At 37.1% G+C, this 22,764-nt stretch overlaps 1 protein-coding gene and 1 pseudogene across 1 annotated transcript; both read right to left on the bottom strand.

Moving 5' to 3' along the window:
• Nucleotides 1-9,157: 9,157 nt before the first annotated feature.
• On the bottom strand, nucleotides 9,158-10,072 carry LOC114687866 (annotated as a pseudogene).
• Nucleotides 10,073-21,453: 11,381 nt separating this feature from the next.
• On the bottom strand, nucleotides 21,454-22,371 carry LOC114687868 (olfactory receptor 4K3-like). Its single transcript, XM_028862508.1, has one exon. The coding sequence runs from the start codon at nucleotides 22,369-22,371 to the stop codon at nucleotides 21,454-21,456; it is 918 nt and encodes a 305-aa protein (XP_028718341.1).
• Between the last annotated feature and the right edge of the window lie 393 nt (nucleotides 22,372-22,764).

Here is a 22,764-nt window from a genome sequence, read left to right as displayed (position 1 = left end):
GTTTTTATCAAACCCCACCCCTTAGTCTCAGAGATCTATGTAAAAGAGGAGCAGAAAGATTTTAAGAGCCAGAGAAGATAGATGCTACCAAGGAAACAGTGTCTTCTAGGAAAAACAGAAGGGCAATATGCTTATGAACTCATAGAGACTTGGTCTACATGTACAGGCCTACACAAGTTAAAGTCGGATAGACTTCCAATGCTGAAGGGGTAAGGAGAGACATGTTCCTAACCCTCACCAAAAATCAATCTCCTATTGGCATCAGCTTGCAAATGAAAATTTAGTTTACTCCAAAGGAGTCTCACTGAGTATATTAACCATACATAAGGGTAGGCCCAATGTCTAGTATTAGATGACCAACACAAAATGAACTCAGGATAGTTTTGTAGACTTTTTGTCTCATTTGGCTTTGTTTGGATATTTTTGTCTTACTGGTCTTTTGCTTGTAAACTGTAGTTTCCTATTTTGTGTTTTTATACGTGTTTATGTGTTTCTTTAGCATCTTCCTTTTTTTCTATCTTTTATATTTTGTTTCTCTTTTTTGTCTGTTGTTTGTTTTTCTGAGAGAAAAAGAACGGAGGTAGTAGTGGATTGGTGGGTATGTGAGTAGGCTATGGCAGTTGTTTGTGTAGGAAAAATCATGATTAGAACAAATTGCATGATAAATATTGAATAAAAAGAAGAAAAACAAGCAAGCAAACAAACAAATATTTTACCCTTGATTTCTCTGTGCATTCCTATAGTTCTTTCATTCCAACTTCCTGCTGGTAAGACTATCACCACCTTCTGTTCCTTCAAGTGTATTTTCTTCTACAGATATTTTTTAGAGAAAAATAACTGTATTTCTCAATATCCTATGTAATAATCACCTTCAATTTTATTTTTATTGACATTATTGCAAAATTTGTTATTATTTATCATTTCTTTATTACCACCTTTCTGACATTTTCCTTCTTGATATTTTTAAGTTTTGTGTCTCTTTTCTGTCACTAACAAAAAATTATATTTCCTCTGATTGTGGGCAGAATTATGTTAATTTTTAGTGAGTCAACCTTAATATTTATTAGCAAAACCTTATATTTATTAGCAAAACCTACGAAGTCAACCTTAATATTGATTAGCAAAACCTACAAAGGCTCCCTAACTGTTGGTTTAGAGTCCATGAGCTCCCACAAGTTCGGGTCAGTTGTCTCTGTGGGTTTCTCCATCATGAACTTGACCTCCCCACCAACTTGTTCATATAGTCCCTCCTTTATCTCTTCAATTGGACTCCTGGAGTTCAGTCCAGTGCTTGGCTATGGATCTTGGCAGAAACAGCATTTTTATTTGGGTCAGATACTGTTTTTCCAAACAAGTAGCTATTAATTTCATGTGTTTACTTTCAAGTAATTCTTTAACCTATTCCTTCCTCTGGATTTCCATAGTTAATTTTTGATTCTCTTTTCCATGTTTCCTTAATTGACATGTGTGAATGATATTACTGTCTCCTTCTTTTCTCATGTTTAAGTCATTGTCATTTTATATGATGCTTATGGATCTGTCTATCTAAAGATCAAGGCTGTCAATGTAATTTTCGTACCTAATCTTTGGGTGCAACAATAAACGTTTTGAAGCTCCTCAGCATATTGTAAAAAAAAAAAAACTTTGATGAAATAACAAATAGGCTATTTTCAAGGCCTATTTATACAGTGATTAAAGGAAATGTATTTAAAATATGAATAACTAAATTTTCTAATTGATTTTTACATAAATAATATTAACAAAATAGGAAACTGAGAAATATTAGCTGGGGTTATCCTTGTAGATTCCTGGGAATTTTCCTTGTACCAGGTTCCTACCTGATCCTGAAATGACCCCATTTCCAGTTGTCTCTTCCAGTATTCTTCCCAATCCCACTCCACCTGATCCCTCATGTTCCCTATCCCCACCTGCCCCTAGTCCACTCATGAAATTTCTTCTATTTCTTGTAGACAGAGGCTTTTCTGTCCCACCTGGTCCTGCAGCTTTTTTTAAAATAATCACTCAGAAGCTTAATATTAATTACAAACTGTGTGGCCTATTGCTCAGGCTTATTATTAACTAGCTCTTACAACTTAAATTAACCCATGTCTATTCTGTTTTTCCAGGTGTCTTGTGGTTTTACCTGTGTTCTAATACATCTTGCTTCTCTGGCGGCAGGCTGGAATATGTTCCCGACTCCTCCCTTCTTCCTGTCCTGGTGCTTGGATTTTCTTCCTGCCTCTTTTCTGCCTTGCTATAGGCCAAAGCAGCTTCTTTATTAGCAAATAGTAATAAAACATATTGACAATGTACAGAAAAACATCCTGTAGCAATTTATCCTTCTCAGAGAGATCTGAGTGTATCCCTTGAGCCCTCCTTTTAACCTAGCCTCTGGGTCTGTGGATTGTATCATGATTATCCTTTACTTTGCAGCTATATCCACTTATAAGTGAGTTCACACCATGTTTATCTTTCTGGGTCTGGGTTACCTCACTCAGGATGATTTTTTTCTAGTTCCATCAATTTGTTTTTTAATTTTATGATGTCAGGTTTTAACAACTGATTAATACTCTTCGTGTAAATATATCACATTTTCTTTATCCATTCTTTGATAGAGAACATCTAGGTTGTTTTCAGATTCTGCATATTACAAATAAACCTGCTATGAACATAATTGAGCAAGTGTCCTTGTGATATGATTGAGCATCTTTGGGTATGTGCCCCAAAGTGGTATAGCTGGGTGCTGAGGTAGATTGATTCTCAATTTTGTGAGGAGCACCATATTGTTTTCCATAGTGGCTGTTCATGTTTGTACTCCCACCAGTAATGGAGCAGCATTCCAATTGCTAGGCAGCATGAGCTGTCATTTGCATTATTTATCTTAGCCATTCTGACAGTTTTAAGATGAAATCTGAAAGGGGTTTTAATTTGCATTTCTCTGTTGGCTAAAATGTTGAGTATTTCTTTAAATGTTTCTTGGCCATTTGAGATTCATCTGTTGAGAATTCTCTGTTTTGATCTCTACCTCAGTTTTTATTTGGATTATTATTTATTTTGATGTCTAGTTTCTTGAGTTCTTTATGTATTTTGACAATCAGCCCTCTGTCAAATGTGGGCACGGTGAAGATCTTTCTCTATTCTGCAGGCTACTGTTTTGCCTATTGACAGTGTCAGCCTTGGAATAAAAGCTTGGCTATGAAAGTGTATTTTATCCACCAAAATTACACAGTATAAAAACCAGGATGTTCAAGCTGGAACAGGCATCGAGTGGGAGAGCAATGAAAGAGATACCATGATGTAGAGGGAGAGACAATGGGGACAGGGAGAAACTGGGTGCTAGGGAAGTTCCCAGAAATCCCCAAGGAGCTTAGACTACTAGCAATAGTAGAGAGGGTACATGAACTGGCTTACTCCAGTAGTCAGATCAGTGAATACCCTAACTCATTATAGAGCCTTTCTCAAGTAACTGATGGAAGCAGATGTAGAGATCCACAACCAAATATCAGGCCGAGCTCCATGAGTCCAGTTGAAGAGAAAGAAGAGGGATTCTATGAGCAAGGGGCCTCAAGATCATGATGGGGAAACGTATAGAGAAAACCAAACCAAACTAGTGGGAACTCATGCAATTTAGATCAACAGCTGTGGAGTCGGCATGGGACTGGACGAGGCCCTCTTCATAGTGAGACAGTTGTGCAGCTTGATCTGCTTAAGAGATGCCCTGGAAGTAGGATCAGAATCCATCCCTGGTGCATGAGCAGGCTTTTTGGAGCCCACTACCTATGGTGGGACACTTTGCACAGCCCTGAGGGAGATTAAAACTGCCTGTACTAAATGTACTTCCCCATTGGAGGCCTTACTTTCTTGTAGGAGAGAATGGGAGGTGGCATGGGACGGGGAGGATGGAGGGGCAGGAGGAGGGAAGAGGGGGATTTTTGTTTGGTATGCAAAATGAATAAAATTTTTTTCTTAATAAAAAAAACCATGCCTAATAAAACATGACCCACCCCCTAACAAAAAATAAGAGATGGTCTTTGACTTTTAAATTAAAATACTGTGAAACATTTTGGAAAAGAAAATCATCCTTCTGTCAATTCACAGGAGTTAACTATGCCTGATAAGTAGAGCACACATGGCCCAGAGCTGTGGGAAGGGTCCCACAGCTATTTTAGAGAGAATTATGGTAACTCACATGAGAATTACAGACAGAAGCAGACAGTTATTCATAGGCAATGGTCTTATAAGTCTTGCTTATCGAAATTCCTCCATCACATTGTTATTTGTCTGCTGGGTCAACCTTATGAATATCAGCTGTTATCTATTGTGTATTCTTGTTGACCTTGACAATAATTCTAGGTATACTATGAAATAATCACTTTAAATCTTATTTTTATTGACATCATTGCAGACAGAATTGAGGTTCTTTTTTTTTGAGATGAGGATTGAACCCAGGGCCTTGTGCTTGCTATGCAAGCTCTCTTCTGCTGAGCTAAATCCCCAACCCAGAATTGATGTTCTTTATCATTGCCTTGTTCCTATACTTATCTACCTATCAGTTTTTGGCATCTATTATTGGGTGTCTCTCTTTCATTATCACAGAAATTCTATTTCCTCAAATTACAAAAAGAAGCATGCTATATTTTCAGTGAAACAACATTAATTTTATATCTGGATCAGGTATTATTTTTTCTAAGCTAAGTATATGCATTCCACTCTCAATTTTTCTTTCTCCATGTCGTATTTTCTTAACTGACCTGTATGAATGATACCATTATCTCCTTTTTTCTCCTGTTTAATTCATTTTATTTGATACTTATAGATCTGTCTATCTAAAGGTACAGGCTGTCAATATGACTTTGTTAGCTAATCCTCGGATGCATCTATCAACTTTTTGAAATGTGAAGCATATTGTATAAAATTTTGATAAAACAGTATACTATTAAAAGTCTATTACTATTTTGATCATAGGAAATGTATCTAGTACATGAATTAATAAATTTTCCAATTGAGTTCTAGATTAATAATATTAATATTAAAGAACAGGAAATATTGAGAAATTATTTCCTCAAGTTGTCTTGAATGGAAAATAAAATTTATGACCGATAAGAGATTGGATTTTTTTTCATCTGATTTAGATCTATGTTTTCTAATGCCCAGATCTGGAATATTTCAAATATGTGTTTGTAGCTAATATTCAGTATACATAGTTAACACAAATCCTTCAAATTTGAGTCTGATTGTTTAGTTACTTTTCTATTGCTATGACAACATATCATGATGAAAGCAACTTATAAAAGAAAGCATTTAATGGGGGCTCATGTTTCAAGAGGCCTATAGTCCATGGCCATCATGGCAAGGAGCAGAGCAGCAGGCAGCAGGCAGGCATGACATTTTAGCAGTAGCCAAGAGCTCATATCTTATCTACCAACATGAGTAAGGGAGGGAGAAAGAGAGAGAGGGGGAGAAGGAGAGAGAGAGGGAGGAGAGAGAGAGAGAGAGAGAGAGAGAGAGAGAGAGAGGGAGGGAGGAGGGAGGGGGGAGGGAGGGAGAGAGAGAGAGAGAGAGAGAGAGAGAGAGAGAGAGAGAGAGAGAGAGAGAGAGAGAGGTGATAACTGGGAGTGTATGGACTTTTGAAAGTTCAAAGCCCACCTCAAATTGACACACCTTCTATAACAAAGCCACACCAAATACTCTTCAAACAATTCAACCAACTGCAGGACAACTATTTAAATACATGAGCTTGTGGGAACTATTCTTATTAAACAAACACATTCCACCCCCAGACTCCCATAGGTTGTAGCGATATCATAATTCCAATGCATTGAGTCCAACCACAAAAGTCCCTGTTTTCTTTCACAGTCTCAGCACAGTTGAAAAACACAGTCTCTTCTGCACTCAACGCAGTGTTTTGACTGTAACCCTCTCTAAAAGGGTCACAATTAAAGCTGGTGGTAGATCTATTCCCAATTTCCTGAGAAACCATCCTATTGATTTCCAAAGTTGCTTTTTTAAGTTTGTACTCCCACCAGGAGTAGAATGTCCCACTTGCTCCATATTATCTCCAGCATGAGCTTCCACTTGTGTTTTTGATCACAGGCTTTCTGACAGGTGTAAGATGGAATCTCAAAGTCATTTTGATTTGCATTTTCTTGATGGCTAAGTATGTTGAACATTTCTTTAAGTGTTTCTTAGCCCTTTTGGTTTTCTCTGTTGAGAATTCACTGTTTAGATCTGCATCCCATTTTTAAATAGTATTATTTGTTTTGTTGGATTCTAGAAGACCCAGCTCTACCACTTCTGGACACATACCCAAAGATGTTCTATTCCATTACAAGTATGCTTCCTCAACTCTGTTCACATCATCTTTATTCAAAAGAGCCAACACTGTAAACAACCTAGATGTTCCTCAACCTAAGAATGATTAAAGAAAATTTGGTTCATATATACAATGGAGTATTATTCAGCTACTAAAAACAATGACATCATTTAATGTACAAGCGAATGAATGAAACTTGAAAAAACTCATCCTGAGTGAGGTAACCCAGACCCAAAAAGACAGACATGAGTGTTCTGTGATGGAAGTCTAACAGAATTGCCATCAAAGAGACTAGAGAAACTTCATACAGCAACTGATGGGAGCAGGTGCAGAGTCCCACAAACAAATATTCGGCAAAGCTTGAAGAGTCCTGCATATGGTTGGGGGGAGGAAAGATAAGAGTAACTAGAGGGCACAGGGACACTACAAGAACACCACCTACAGAATCATGTGACTGGAACTCATGAGGGCTCTGGGAGATCAGGGGGCCTATAGCAGTCTGACCTAGGTCTTCTACATATATGTTATGGCTGAGTAGCTAGGGAATCCTAAAGTGGGAGTGGGGGCTGTATCTGACTGTTTTGCCTGTTTGTGGGATCCTTTTCTTCCTACAGGGCCTACCTTGTGCAGCTTTGATATGATGGTATATGTCTGGTATTGTTGTAGCCAATATGTCATGTTTAATTAATGTCCCTGGGACACATGCTCTTTTCTGAGGGGAGATAGAGGGGGTGGATCTGAGGTAAAGAGGAGGTAGGAAGAGAGACTAGGGGAAGGGAGGGTGGGGAAATTGCAGTCAGGATGTAGTATATGTGAGAAAAATAAAAAATACAACAATAATAAAAGAAAAAAAATAATCTTGAGGGAGTTGATTTTCTTCCTCTAACATGTAGATTTTGTGCATTGAATTGGGGTCATTAGGCTTGGCAGCAAGCTCCTTTACCTGATAAGTTGTTCCACCGGCTTCCACTGTACTTCTTCTTGATACACCAATTGTATGGAAACAATTTCACTGAATTGCTAAAAGTTAATTAAAATCATCTTCTTAGAAATCACTTGGGCAATAAAAACTCATTTTCCACTCTAATTATAGTTTATCAAAAAGTCCTAATGGTGTTCTATTTTTATAATATTCCTATGTGCAGGTGAAAGTAACTTGTTTGTAGGTTTGAAATCCGTGTTACTTTATAAGTAAGGAAGAGGGGCAGAGTAAAGACATGCAAGATTTATTTAACAGTGAAAAGCATTGTGAAATGTAATCTAGTGGGCCTGGCAGAGTCAATGCAGTCATGATTCCAAGGCTGCCTACTGTGGGCCCCTTATAGATAACTGATAATAGTCAGTCATAGATCAGAGTGTGATGTATGCTGTGCTCACCTTCTTACAGAACTGTAAACTCCTGATGATTCTGAGGAAGGCCAGACATTTTCTTCCTCTGTAACCCACTGAAGAGCTCACAATTCCCCACGGATGGTTCCAGACCAATGGACAGACACATGACTCTTGTAATCCAAGTGGGCCACAAAGTAAAAACAAAACAAAACCATACAAAAAGAACATAAATGTAGAAAGGGACAAGTGTGCATGTGGCTGGGGTAGTGGAAAATAGGAGTGGGAGGGAAATAATGGTCAGGGACATTAGTCAAATGCAATCAGCTTATTGCAGATATTGTCAAAGAACAAATTTCAGAAAAGGAAAAATGGTGACTTTAAATTTTGGATAGTGAAATCTATCTGAGAAAATATTTAAAAAAAAAAGGTATCAAAACATCCTAATATATTTTGCATATGCTCAAGGTGTATAGTGAGCCTTGCTTATACCTAATTTGATTTCAGGAAAACATGATACAGGTATGTGCATGGTTTTTATTAGTTTATGTTATAAGAACATCTTTATTAGAATACACATACAGATTGATTGCAACTATACTTCATGAACTATTAGGACAGGTTATTCACAAAATTATGATGTATATATCTTTTCAGGGATACACTGGATATCGAACTATTGTAAATGTGTATACATATAGTTTTATCCAGCAAATGGCATACATTATCAATGGTAACTAACATGAACAATCTCACTCTCTCGATGTAAATATATGTATATTAATATACCTATTATATATGTAATGTTTTCAAAAGCATAAAAAATTTTAAAACACTGTCCTACTTTCATAATATAAAGTAAAATTAAGGTCATAAAAATAATTTGTGGACTGAGAGAAGTGTATTATAATAAATATTATGAAAGATGCCATTTTAGTTATAGAGTGAAAAAGGTGAAAAGGATTTCATTTGAATAGGTACAAATTGGCACATGACACAGAATATGTCAATATGAGGCAACTAGTATTATCATTTGATTTGAAAGTCATTTTGTTCTGTAAGAGAATGTAGACCTCAAAAATATATTCAGTATCTCCGGTAGTGAAGTTATAATCAGGGTTGGAATATAATGATACGTTTTTAAATGATAATTTTGACGAGTAATTCATTGAAAACTTTGCAAATAATAATCCTGTTAAAACGACTTACACAGTGTTGTGACCATGGGTAATGATTAGTAAATTTTAGTGATTGTTATTTTATAACATTATCTTCATCCTCTACACTTCAGACACAAATAGGTATATGATGCAGTTATTACTGGAAGTGGTAAAAAATATCTAAGTATTAGACTTTCAAATTATTTTCATAATAGTTGTTTTTATAACAATATATTCATGCAAATAATATCATGAAGTGAGTCATATATGCGATCTTTGTTACTGTAAAAATACAGTTAAAATAGTATACACACAATGAATTTTCTGATTAGGTGTCTAAAATTTATCTCCAAATTTACCCATGATTTCTCAGCTTTTTTATGGCATTTTTAATATCCTTATTTCTCAGTGTATAGATGGCTGAATTCAGGAGAGGTGTGATGACTGTATAAAACACAGCAAGAAACTTGTTGACCCAAGTGATATTGACTGGCCACAGATAGATGAAAATGCAGGGCCCAAAAAACAGCACAACCACTATGATGTGGGATGTACAGGTAGAGAGTGCCTTTGATGAGCCGTCTTTAGAGTGGAGCTGAACAGTTAACAGAATGTAAGTGTAAGATATCAGCAAGAGAATGAAACAAGTTGTTGCTAAAACACCACTCTCAGCATTTATCTCGATTCCCAGAGTATCAGATTCTGTGAAGGCTAATTTCATCACCAAAGGAATATCACAGAAAAAACTGTCTACCACTCTAGGTCCACAGAAAGGTAGTTCCAAAATCAGGATCAGCTGACTCATGGCATGCACAAATCCAATGATCCATGATATTAAAACAAGCCAGATGCACTTCTGTCTGTCCATGATGCTGGTGTAGTGGAGTGGCCTGCAGATGACCATATATCATCATAGGCCATTGTTACAAGAAGTACCATCTCACCCCCTCCAAAGAAATGCACACAGAGGATCTGCCTATGCAGGCCCAAAGGAAATGGTTTTATTTTCCTTTACAAGGTCTGTGGTCAGTTTGGGAATAGTAAATAAAGAAAGGCAGAAGTCAACAAATCAGAGGTTAGCTAACAGAAAGTACATGGGAGAATGGAGATGATGATCAAAGATGATTAATATTACTACAAAGAGGTTGCCTATCACAGTCATCAGGTAGAGGGTGGCAAATGGCAGCAGGAGGAAGATCTGTATTTCTTTCAAAGTACAAAGTCCCTGAAAAATAAACTCAGACACAACAGACTGGTTTGCTTCTTTCATTTAGTACATTTAGTGCTCCAATGGGTTGAGAGAGACAGAGCCTAACTAAGAATTCCTGAAATAGAAACAATAACTTAATGTTTAGGGTCAAGTAAGCAGAAAAATATTCAAATTGAAATCTTAGCATTATATCCAACTTAAATTTTAAATAAATCTTTCTTGTATTTGTGCATATTTTATAATCAGAAAAGGATTCTATATGTAGAATGATGGGTTAAAATCTTTGCATATCCAAAATATAATATTTATAGGTATGGATATGAGTATATTGTTTATTAATATTAGTAGTACATATTTTATTTGTATTTTCCCAGCTTCTTTCTGCTCTTTCTGAATGGAATCAGAAATAATTTTCTTTAATGAATATAGAGATAAAGTTACAGCCCATTTACTTGACCATCATAATTCCAAAATGACAATCTATTGAAATATTTCCAACATAAACAGAAAATTCTCATTCACAAATCTACCATGGACTATGAACATATAGAATGAAAACAAGTTTACTAAAAAATATAAGAAAAAAATATTCATCAAATTAATTGTGAAGCCAGGTGCCTAAGACATATTGCCAATATTATGTCTTTCCTTGATTTCTGAATTATCCATTAGAGTGTATCTGTGAACAATCATATATTCATAGACAAAGAGAATATTACTTATTGTCCTATATTGACTGGCTTTCATTTCTAAATGGTGAGATTTCATATGCTATTCTGAATAATTGATAAGTGAAAGAAACTTTCCCTGCCTCTCTACCTTTTTTCTCCTTCCTTCTTTCCTTATATAAAATGTCATTTTCATATAACTTATATTGAATTGAAAATTTGCAGTGAACTATTATTAATTAAACCTCTAGCATTCTCAACTCCTTCCCATTCTTTTTACCTGATTCTCTACTCTATTGTCTGTAGAAAACAAATATTTAAAATGTTCTAAGATGATAAGCTAATTTTAGAGTAAAGTAAGTGGTTTTTAGCAGCATGCTTTTTCAACAGAAAGTCTTGTAACTTGTTATGTTACATAAAGAGTTTATTTATGTGAACATATAAAACTACTTAAAATTTCCAGAAGTCTCAAATGCTTTATGGATAGGTAAATTTATATGATGATTTTGGAAAATAGAACAATGAAAAATACAGATGCAGGATTCTCTGAAAATTCCTAGTGATAAAAACTGTGCTTCTAATGCAGAAAAAACTTTAAATGATTATTTGTGATGAAATATGACAGTACAGCAATCACTTTAGTATGTATTTACACTACAGGAATTACCTTGTCAACCAGGTCTTACCAAGTTGTTAATGCTTCCTCTAAATGCTGCTTGAATCTGAAACTGTGCCACATTGTAATAATGTGATTTCTGCTGTGTTGAATGTTGGCAAGAATTTCATCTCAGTGTGGCTTATATACACAAAGTCATGTGTGCTTTGGAAACTTTCCTGTTCTGTACATTAAATGGGTCCAAGTCCTTGGGGATCCCGAATTTAAGACATTTTTCAGCAATTCCCCATTTTCAATACTAGGTTCAAGTTAAGATTGTAAAATGCAAGAAAAAAGTTTAAACAAAATATAAAATATGTTGCCTTAGGTGTGGGAAAACAGAACTCTTGTATAAAGCTGTTGACAGTATACAGTAATATAGCACCTAAAAATGATGAAAGGTTTAACAAAACTTAAAAATAAAACTAAGCTATTTATCAAGGAATGCTGCATTCCCATGGTCTTTGATGTATTATTTATAGCATATATTATTTACTGAAGTGCTGAGGGACAGATGAACTAATAGAGAAAGTTATATGTCTATATCATAAATATATATGGTATATACATATATGCATGTTCATGTGCACATGTGTATGCACACACATACATATATTACTATGAATTATTATTAATATTGTGTTAATAACACAATGCTGTTATTTGTGGCAATGTGGATGAATGTTCAGGACATTCTGTCATAGAAGAATAAATGTTGCATAGTTTCTATATAAGTAAGGAATTTAAAACGAATAGGTGTCAATGGTATGATGTACATACTTTAATCTTCCAAATTCTGCAAAATGAAACACATCCATTTGCCAAATTTCATTTCTTTGTATACCCTTTGGATTGCTCCCTGCAGGTAATGGAGTTTGGTTATAGATAGAACAAGTAGGACATTTTTTCACAATAACCTTAGCCTGTTGTAAAGTGATGGAAAAATCCTTCTTCAAACCTTTGCTATTTACATGGTATTTCTTATGACATTCTGAGGCTTCTAGCACATTACCTATTAGTAACTGATCAATCTCATCATTACCTTGTGCTAGAGGTCCTGGCAGACCTGTATGTGTTATATATATAAATATATATACATATATATATGATGTTCCCTTTTTCTGATGATTTCCTGCAATTGTGTGAATAATGAAGTTAATTCTGTATTATCAGGAATAAATTCAGCAGTTTTAATATGTAAAACAACTCTCTCTGCATATTGAGAGTAAGTGACTATATTGAGGGGCTCTGTGAAGTCCATCAGTACCATAAGAATGGCATACAGTTCTGCCTTTTTTTACAGAGCTGTATGGAATTTGTACCACTTTACTTAAGTCTCCTGATTTATATCCTGCTTTCCCTTATTTATTTGCATCAGTATAGAATGTGAGGACTCCAGCAATTGGCTTTTGTTGTACAATGTGAGGAAGGACCCATTCAGTCTTTTTATGAATTCTATTCTCTTGCTTTTGCGATAGTGGTTGTTAATCTCTCCCAAAAAGTTACTGCAGGCTCTCTGCCAGTATTCATTATCTCTCCATAGTGATGAAATTTCCTCATTAGTTAACGGTACTACAATTTCTGATGGGTCCATTCCTGTCAACTGGTGGAGTCTTAATTTACCCTTTTGAATCAATCACAGATATTTTCTATATAAGTCTTTAATTTCTTTTTTGGTTTACGTGGTAGGAATATCCATTCCAATATAATATCTTCCCTCTGCATCAAAATACCTGTTGGGGAATGTCTGGAGGGGAATATGACAAGAATGCATTTAAGTTCTGGATCCACACGATCCACATGTGCTACTCAAATTGTCTCTTCTACTAGAGCCAATTCCTTCTCAGCTTCAGTTGATCATTCTCTTGGACTATTTAATTCTTTGTCCCCTTCTAGAGTATTAGCCAAATTTTTTAGTCCATCTTTGTGTATTCCCATGATACCTAGTAAGTTGGAAATGCTTCCTAATAACTTTTGAAAATCATTAAGATTCTTCAATCTATCTCTCCTTAGTTGTACCTTTTGGGGTCTAATTGTTTTTATAGCTCTATCTTATATCCTAAGTAATTAAAAGAATCTCCTCTTTGTATTTTTTTCAGGAGCAATTTGCAGTCCCCAGGGAGGCAAAACTTTTTTTTACTTCTTCAAACATGCTTTCTAATGTATCTAACTTTGGATCACCTAATAGGATATCATCCATATAGTGATAAATTATGGATTGTGGAAACTTTACACGAATTATCTCCAATGGTTTCTGCACAAAGTATTGGCACAAAGTAGGGCTGTTTAACATTCCCTGTGGGAGGACCTTCCATTGAAATCTCTTGACTGGCTGAATATTTTTATAATTAGGTACCGTGAAGGCAAAATTTTCTCTATCATTTTCTTGTAAGGGTATGGTAAAGCAACAGTCTTTTAAGTCAATAACTGCTATAAGCCATTCTTGGTTAGCAGAGAGGGCAAGGGCATCCCAGTCTGTAGAGAGCCCATTGGCTGAATTACTTTATTAATAGCTCTCAGATATGTCAGCATTCTCCAATTACCAGATTTTCTTAAAATGACAAATACAGGAGAATTCCAAGGGCTGGTAGATTCTTCAATGTGTTGAACATTTAACTGCTCTTGAACCAGCTGTTCTAAAGCTTGTAGCTTCTCTTTTGTCAAAGGCCATTTTCCAACCCAGGCAGGTTTGTTAGTTAGCCATTTTAAAGGTAAGGCAGTTGGTACTTCTGAGAGTTCAACAACAGTCATGTTCTGTTTGTGAACAACCTGAATGGTTAGTGACTGATTCTTATAGCATGTCATGATATTATTCCTAGAAACATGCATTGTTCTGTATTCCTTTTCTGAAAGTGTAGGAATTTTAATCTGGGTATTCCACTTTTGTAACAGATCTTGGCCCCAAAGATTTACTGCTACATTTGCTACATATGGCTTCAGACTTCCTCTTTGTCCTTCTGGCCCAATGCATTCAACCCATCTTGAACTCTGTTTTATCTGATATAGGGTGCCAATCCCTAAAAGTTGGACATCTACCTCTTGAAGAGGCCAATTCGGATGCCATGATTTTGGTGTAAATACAGTCACATCTGCACCTGTGTCTACCAGGCCCTCCAGAACCAGGCCATTAATTCAGATTCTCAGCTTTGGTCTTTGTTCATTTATGGAAGTCTGCCAAAATACTTGTTTTATAATGTTCTTTGTGACCTGTGATCCATCTATCAAAGCTGTTTTATCATCCATTGCAGTATCGGTTTTTCCATTAGGCATTGGTTTATTCAGTTGTCCTGGAGAGGAATTTCTTCCACAATGGCTGGGAATGTTTGTACTACATTTGATTTTGGGGCCTACAAGAGTCCCCCTGAGTCGTTTTCTGCCAGTAAAGGGTTGCCTTGTATATCTATTTTTGATCTGCACTCACTGGTCCAATGTCGTCCTTTGCCACATCTTCTACATAATCCAGGAGGTGGTTGGGGTCTCCTGTTTAGGCTATTCCTAGAAGGAGTATTACTTCTACGAGTACCCCATGTACAGTTTTTACTTATATGACCTGGTGTACTACATTTAAAACATTTGGTACTATGGGGCCTTCTTTCACCTCTGGAATTTGTCTCTCCTATCCAAGTTTCATTACTGTAGTTAAGAGACTGAACACCATTAGTATATTGAATCCATTCTTCCAAAGGAGCTGATCTGATCTTTAATGGTGTAAGTATTCTTTTGCATTCTGCATTAGCATTGTTGAATGCCAAGGACTGAGTTTATACTTTTTTTAATTCTTTATCTGACAGCTCTTGTTATAGCTGTGTTCAGTCTTTGTAAAAAATCAGTGAAGGGTTTGTGCGGTCCCTGAAATATCTTTGTGTATACCTCAGTTGGTTTTCCAGGTTCTGGAATTTTTTCCCAAGCATTTAGAGCTGCTGTATGGCATAGAGATATTGTATGCTCATCATAAGTGGCTTGTACATTCCTGTCAGTGAAACATCCCTCACCAAGTATTTGATCTTGGGAGATCAAAAAACCTCTGAGTATACCTTGTTGTTCTAAATTTTTTGCCTCCTCTCTCAACCAGTTTTCCCACTGTAACTGCTGGCTATATTCCAGAACAGCTGAAATTAACTGATGCCAGTCATCTGGAATGATTCTATGTGAGGTAGACCACGAATTTAACATCTGTTTTACATATGTGGAGTGTATCCCATATGTAACTACTGCTTCCTTTATATTTTTAAAGTCCCTTGTTTGAAATTGGTTGTAATGTATATGTCATTTATGGCTCGGGGTGTGTGTCATCTGCTGGCTTCTCATGGACAATAACAGGATAAGCCATTATATGAGAGCCATTTGGAGATGTTACAACCTCTATGGTCTTGACCTTCTGCTTATTAGTTCCCTTGTCATGTTTACCGAGAGTTTCTTCTAGGGCTTGCAAATGAGCACCTAGGGTCTGTTCTAGGGAGTGAATCTCCTCTCTTGCAAGGGACTCCAGATTTCACATGGAATCACTGAAGTTTTTATGTTCCTCAGAAACACATGATTCCATGGACCTTATCCTATCAATTAATGATAATCTTTCTTTCTTATATACTGTCTGAGTAGCCACCTCTTCACTCTGGAGAATTAGTGTTCTATCCATTAAATATTCATATTTATTATCAATAAAATCAATTTTGGGTACAAGCCTGTTTTGTAAATTCTGATTAGCAGATTCTAGAGAAAGAATCTTTTTCTGTAAGTCTTCACTGCTATTTTTGAAAGCCTGTAAATCCTGGTTAGCAGATTTCAGAGAGAGAATCTTTTTCTGTAAGCCTTCATTGCTATCTTTTAAAGCCTGTGTCAGTCCAAATAATGACTCATCTTTGATCCTAAACCAATGTTTGAACACTGTGTGAATTATTATGATGAATGCCAAAATGGTATAGGCCAGTTATGCCTTAGGAATGTCGTATATTTCCCGGAAGATGTCATTCATCCTACAGGCAAAAAGGTTTTTAAATTCTTGTGAGGTAATGTTGTCGGCCATATTACATGAATTACTAAAAATTTTTTAGTCAATTTTAAGGTGTAAAATTATCAAGTACCTTCACTTGAAACAATATGCTTACCTTTTGTGGTTTGGGGGCATGTAGTAGCACTTTTCAGCCAGCAGGTGGCGTTGGTACAGCTCCAATACAGGGCCTACTGGCGATCTTGGCTGGAGTGGAAGATGGTAGAAACCAGAGCCAGCATGCAGGAAGCAGGCCAGGGAGCAGGGGAGTGCCTCTTTCCCTGGCCTCGGGGCTCAGCTAGGGAATTGAGACCGGACTAGCTGCTCCCTTTTTCGGGAATGGAACCATGTAGGTGTTCCCTGGTCATATGGAACTTTGCAGGTGGGTTTAGGTACCTGACAGCCAGGGAGGAGAGATCTGGAGCTACCGAGGCCTTTGGAATTTGCCCCACATGAGTGCCAGATATTGGTGAAATTATTAAGGCCACTCCACTTAGTTAAAAGGAAGATTTATTTAGTGGGTAACTTTCAAAAAGGGAAAGATAGGTTGCAGGGTCTGGGGAAGGTGTATCACAATCCAGCGGTGTTCTTTGGAGCTCTGCCTGGTCCACCTCCACCATTCAGGGTCCCGAAACACAGACACCACTCACCCATCCAGATCTCGGGTCTCCCGGCTCCTCCCTTGGCCCCTCCTCGTAGGCGTGACAGTTGCCAGAGTCTCAATGGGGGTTGGAACTTCCAGATCCAAGCTGGAATGGCTACCCACTACAGATATTTGCTTAACTTTACATTTATATGGCTCAGTCAGTGTGTGTGTGTGTGTGTGTGTGTGTGTGTGTGTGTGTGTGTGTGTACTTTTTATTCATTAAACTTCCCAACTCTATTTTTTTACATGGTCTTTGATAATGTTGCACAATATATTTGATGATATTGATCCCATCAACTCTTCCAAGATGCATCCCTTTTCTTTACACATTCACCTTTGTGTCCTTTTTTTCTTTAATTTTATCAAATCTATTTGTGTTGCTCAAAAATTCTTGAATGTGTGGCTATCCTCTAAAACGTCCAGTGGCTACTTATGACCAAATAGGTCATAGGTCCTAAGAAAAATCTATTAATATATATTCCAGTATATGGTCACAGATTTAAACATTTTAATTATACCTATATATTTGTGTATATCTCAATCTTTTTTCTAAGAGGTATCTATTGGCAGTAGATGGAGATTAACACAGAGATCCATATCTGTCACTGTCCACAAAACTTAAGTCCCAGTGTATCAAGGACCTCAACATAAATCCAGCTACTCTGAACCTGCTAGAAGAGAAAGTAGGAAGCAGTCTTGAACTCATTGGCATAGGAGATCACTTCCTAAATATAATACTAGTAGCCCAGACACTGAGAGAAACAATCAATCAATGGACCTCTTGAAACTGAGAAGCTTTTGTAGAGCAAAGGATCCAGCTATACCACTCTTGGGCATATACCCAAGAAATGCTCAATCATACCACAAGAGCACTTGCTCAGCTATGTTCATACCAGCATCGTTTGTAATACCCAAAACCTGGAAACAACCTAGATGCCCTTGAACTGAAGAATGGATAAATAAATTGTGGCACATATACACAATGGAATACTACTCAGCAGAGAAAAACAATGACATCATGAGGTTTGCAGGCAAATGGATGGATCTAGAAAAAATCATCCTGAGTGAGGTAACCCAGACTCAGAAAGACAAATATGGTATGTGCTCACTCATAGGAGGATACTAGATGTGGAACAAGGATGACTGGACTGCTACTCACATCACTTGTGAGGCTACCTGGAAAACAGGATCCCAAGAAACACACAAGGATCTCCAAGGACGGAGAAATGGCTGAGATCTACATGAACAACCTGGACATGAATGGGAGCAGTAAAGGGTGAGGTTCGAGGGAAAGAGAGTGGGAGATCCCAGCTGGATCAAGAACAGAGAGGGAGAACAAGGAATGGGAGACCATGGTAGATGAAGACCACATGAGAAAAGAAACAAAGTGCTAAAGAGGCCCACAGAAATCCACAAAGATAACCCCACAAAAGACTGTTGGCAATGGTCGAGAGACAGCCGGGACTGACCTACTCTGGTGATGTGATGGCCAAACACCCTAGTAATTGTGCCAGAAGCCCCATCCAAGGACTGAGGAATCTGGATGCAGACATCCACAGCTAGGCCCTGGGTGGCACTCCGGGAGTCTAATTAGCGAGAAAGAGGAGGGTTTATATGAGGGAGAATTGTTGAGACCCAAGTTGGATAAAGCACAGGGACAAATTGCCAAACAAATGGAAACACATGAACTATGAACCAAAGGCTGGGGGGTCCCCAGCTGGATCAGGCCCTCTGAATATGTGAGACAGTTGATTGGCTTGATCTGTTTGGGAGGCATCTAGGCAGTGTTACCAGGTCCTGTGCTCATTGCATGTGTTGGCTGTTTGAAACCTTGAACTTATGCAGGGACGCTTGGCTCAATCTGGGAGGAGGGGACTGGACCTGCCTGGACTGAGTCTATCAGGTTGATCTCAGTCTTTGGGGGAGACTTTGCCCTGTAGGAGATAGGAATGGGGGCTGGGCTGGGGGGAAGAGGAGGGGGTGAGAAGGGGGAGAACAAGGGAATCTGTGGCTGATATGTAGAACTGAATGGTATTGTAAAATAAAATAAAAGGAAAAAATAACATTTAGTTTTATGTGTAAGTATGTTTGTGATAAGTCTTTGATCCACACACCAATTACACGTTTGAGATCTGGGCAGTGAATGGAGTGTCTAAATATAACCCTAGTCCGGACCAGTCAGTGTCTGTCACCGTGACAACCAACCAAGCAGCGCCATCACCCATTGCCTTGGTCCAGGTTAAAGAAGTCACCAGATACAGTGTAGCTCTGGCTTAGTTGGAACCAGATCGACCAAATGGAGTAATCTTAGAGTATGAAGTCAAGTATTATGAAAAGGACCAGAATGAACGAAAGCTATTGCATAGTGCGGATGGCTGCTCGGAACACAGATATCAAAGGCCTGAACCCTCTGACTTCCTACGTGTTCCATGTGCGAGCCAGGACTGCCGCTGGCTATGGAGAATTCAGCGAGCCCTTGGAGGTCACTACCAACACAGTGCCTTCCCGGATCATTGGAGACGGAGCCAACTCCATCGTCCTACTGGTGTCCATCTCTGGCAGTGTGGTGCTTGTGATCATTCTTATCGCGGCTTTCGTCATTAGTCATAGACGGAGTAAGTACAGCAAAGCGAAACAAGAAGCAGATGAAGAGAAACATATGAATCAAGGTGTTAGAACTTATGTGGATCCCTTTACCTATAGACCCCAACCAGGCAGTTCGAGAATTTGCAAAAGAAATCGATGCATCCTGCATTAAAATTGAAAAAGTCATAGGAGTTGGTTAATTACACAGTTTAGCAAGGAGTCCTTAAGGTGTTCTATTGTTACAGTATGACTATGGCCAGGTGAGGGCAAGCTGTCTATAGGCTTAAAATCACTTATAAAATAATGCTGAGAAAGAATGAGGAAGAGGTTAGAAAGAATGCAAAAACTGTGAAATGTAATCTTGTGGGTATTGTACAGCCAATGCATTCATGATCCCAAGCAAATGATCACACAAGAAAATCATCAACAGTCAAAGATCATAGAGTAGCTTTGTACTACTATATCTCCTTGCTGAATTGTGAGTTACTGATGATTCTGGGACAGAGCAAGGCATTATCTTCAGTTGAGACCCACTGATGAGGTCATAGTGCCTCAGGGATAGTTGGAAACAATGGACACACAGATGGCTATGGGTCATTTCAGTGGATCCCAAAGCAAAACAAAAATACATAAATGTAGAAAGGGACTTGTGTGTGTTTTTGTGCCTGGGGAAGGGGATAATAAGCGTGGGAGAGGAATAAGAGGTCATGAACTGAAACAGATGTAATATTGTCCAAGAACATATTTAATAAGTAATATGGTGACAAAATAGTTGAGAGGTAAATCTGTAAACACATTGGAGAAATTTTTTTTTCTGAAAAAGATACCAGAACCTACAATATGTACACATCAAAGTCTGTGGCCAGATATGAGTCATGGTTATCTAACTTATAATTTTGGGAAAATATAATTTTGGGAAAACATGATACAGATATTTGTGTGGTTTTGTTAGATAATTTATGTTTGACAACCTGTTTAACTTATTAGAATATAAATACAAGTTGATTTTAACCATTAGCTCATGAAATATCGGCATGATATTCAAGAAGCTCTCACTTTCATATCTATTTAGAAATAAATTAGACATCAAGCTATTGTAAAAAGTTATACCATATAGTTTTATCCAGTAAATGACTCACTACATTAAATGGTATATAACATGAATCATTATATATACCATATTATCAAGAGCATATAATGTTTAGCTAACTGGCCTTAGCAGTTATGTTATTCCATTATATAATATAAAATCATGATCATGCAAATAATTTGTGAATTGAGGAAAATATATTCAAATATTATAAACAGGTTATCCTTTCAGTTAAGCAATAAAATATAGGAAAATTCTGAATTCATATGAGTAGTTACAACTTGAAAACTGACAGATTATATCAATATAAGGCAACTAGCATTATAATATGATTATTTTAGCATTTTGATTTCTAAGTGGCTTCAGTCTTCACAAATATCTTAAATGTGCTCTGTTACAAAGATAGAATTATGATTGATGTATAATTTCATATTTCAAAAGATGGTAAAATTGAAAAGTAATTCAAATAGGATTTTGTTAATAACAATGTAATTAAAGTGACATGCATAATTTTGGGAATTCAGATGATGTGTAGTAACGTGATAATTATTTTTGTAACATTATTATCATCTTCTACTCTTCTCTCTATATATGTATTGAATAGCTATTACTCAAAGTGGGAAAACTATTAACATTATAATTTTGAATATATTTTTCTAATGGTTATTTTCAAAATTATGTGCTAATTACAACTCTGATTCCAGAAACAAGTAATTATACTTTTCAATTTCCACTAAAAAATTGTATAAAATGTTGTACACACAATGAATTTGCCAATAACATTAAGATGTCTAAAATTATTCAGGAACTCACATGTGATTTATCAGCTTCTTTATGGCATTTTTAATATCTCTATTTCTCAGTGTATAGATGGCTGGATTCAGGAGAGGTGTGATGACTGTACAAAACACAGCAAGAAACTTGTTGACCCAAGTGATGTAGACTGGCCACAGATAGATGAAAATGACAGGCCCAAAGAACAGCACAACCACTATGATGTGGGATGTACAGGTAGAGAGTGCCTTTGATGAGCCGTCTTTAGAGCGGAGTTGAACAGTTAACAGAATGTAAGTGTAAGATATCAGCAAGAGAATGAAACAAGCTGTTGCTAAAACACCACTCTCAGCATTTACCAAGATTCCCAGAGTACTAGTATCTGTGCAGGCTAATTTCATCACCAAAGGAATATCACAGAAAAAGCTGTCTATTACTCTAGGTCCACAGAAAGGTAGTTCCAAAATCAGGATCAGCTGACTAATGGAATGCACAAATCCAATGATCCATGATATCAAAATAAGCCAGATGCATTTCTGTCTGTCCATGATGCTGGTGTAGTGGAGTGGCCTGCAGATGGCCACATATCGGTCATAAGCCATCAATGCAAGAAGTATCATCTCACCCCCTGCAAATAAATGCACACCCTGGATCTGGCTCATGCACCCCCCAAAAGAAATTGTTTTAGTATCTGTTAGGAGGTCTGTGATCAGTTTGGGGGTAGTAACTGAGGAAAGGCAGAAGTCAATAAATGAGAGGTTAGCTAACAGAAAGTACATGGGAGAATGGAGATGATGATCAGTGATGATCAATATCACAACAAAGAGGTTGCCTATCACAGTCATCAGGTAGAGGGTAGAAAATAATAGTAAGAAGAAGATCTGTAGTTCTCTTGAGGTACAAAGTCCTTGTAAAATAAAGTCTGACACCACAGACTGGTTTGCTTCTTCCATTTAGTACACTGTGCTCCAATGGGTTGAGAGAGACAGAGCCTAACTAAGAATTCCTGAAATAGAAACAGTAACTTAATGTGCAGAGTCAAGTAAGCAAAAAGAATACAAATTACATCTTAGCATTGTATCCAGTCAAATGTAAAAGAACTTCCTTGAGTTTGTATATTCTTTCTAATTAGGAATTTTTTTTTTTTTTTTTTGATTTTTCGAGACAGGGTTTCTCTGTGTAGTTTTTGGTGCCTTTCCTGGAACTCACGTGGTAGCCCAGGCTGGCATCGAACTCACAGAGATCCGCCTGGCTCTGCCTCCCGAGTGCTGGGATTAAAGGCGTGCGCCACCACCACCTGGCTTTAATTAGGATTTTTTTTAAATATAGGCAAAATTTATTGTCAG

This window comes from Peromyscus leucopus, chromosome 4 (assembly GCF_004664715.2).
Source record: "Peromyscus leucopus breed LL Stock chromosome 4, UCI_PerLeu_2.1, whole genome shotgun sequence".
NCBI lineage: Eukaryota > Metazoa > Chordata > Mammalia > Rodentia > Cricetidae > Peromyscus > Peromyscus leucopus.
Note: the sequence above shows the minus strand (reverse complement) of the source record. Positions and strands in the feature narration are given on the sequence as shown.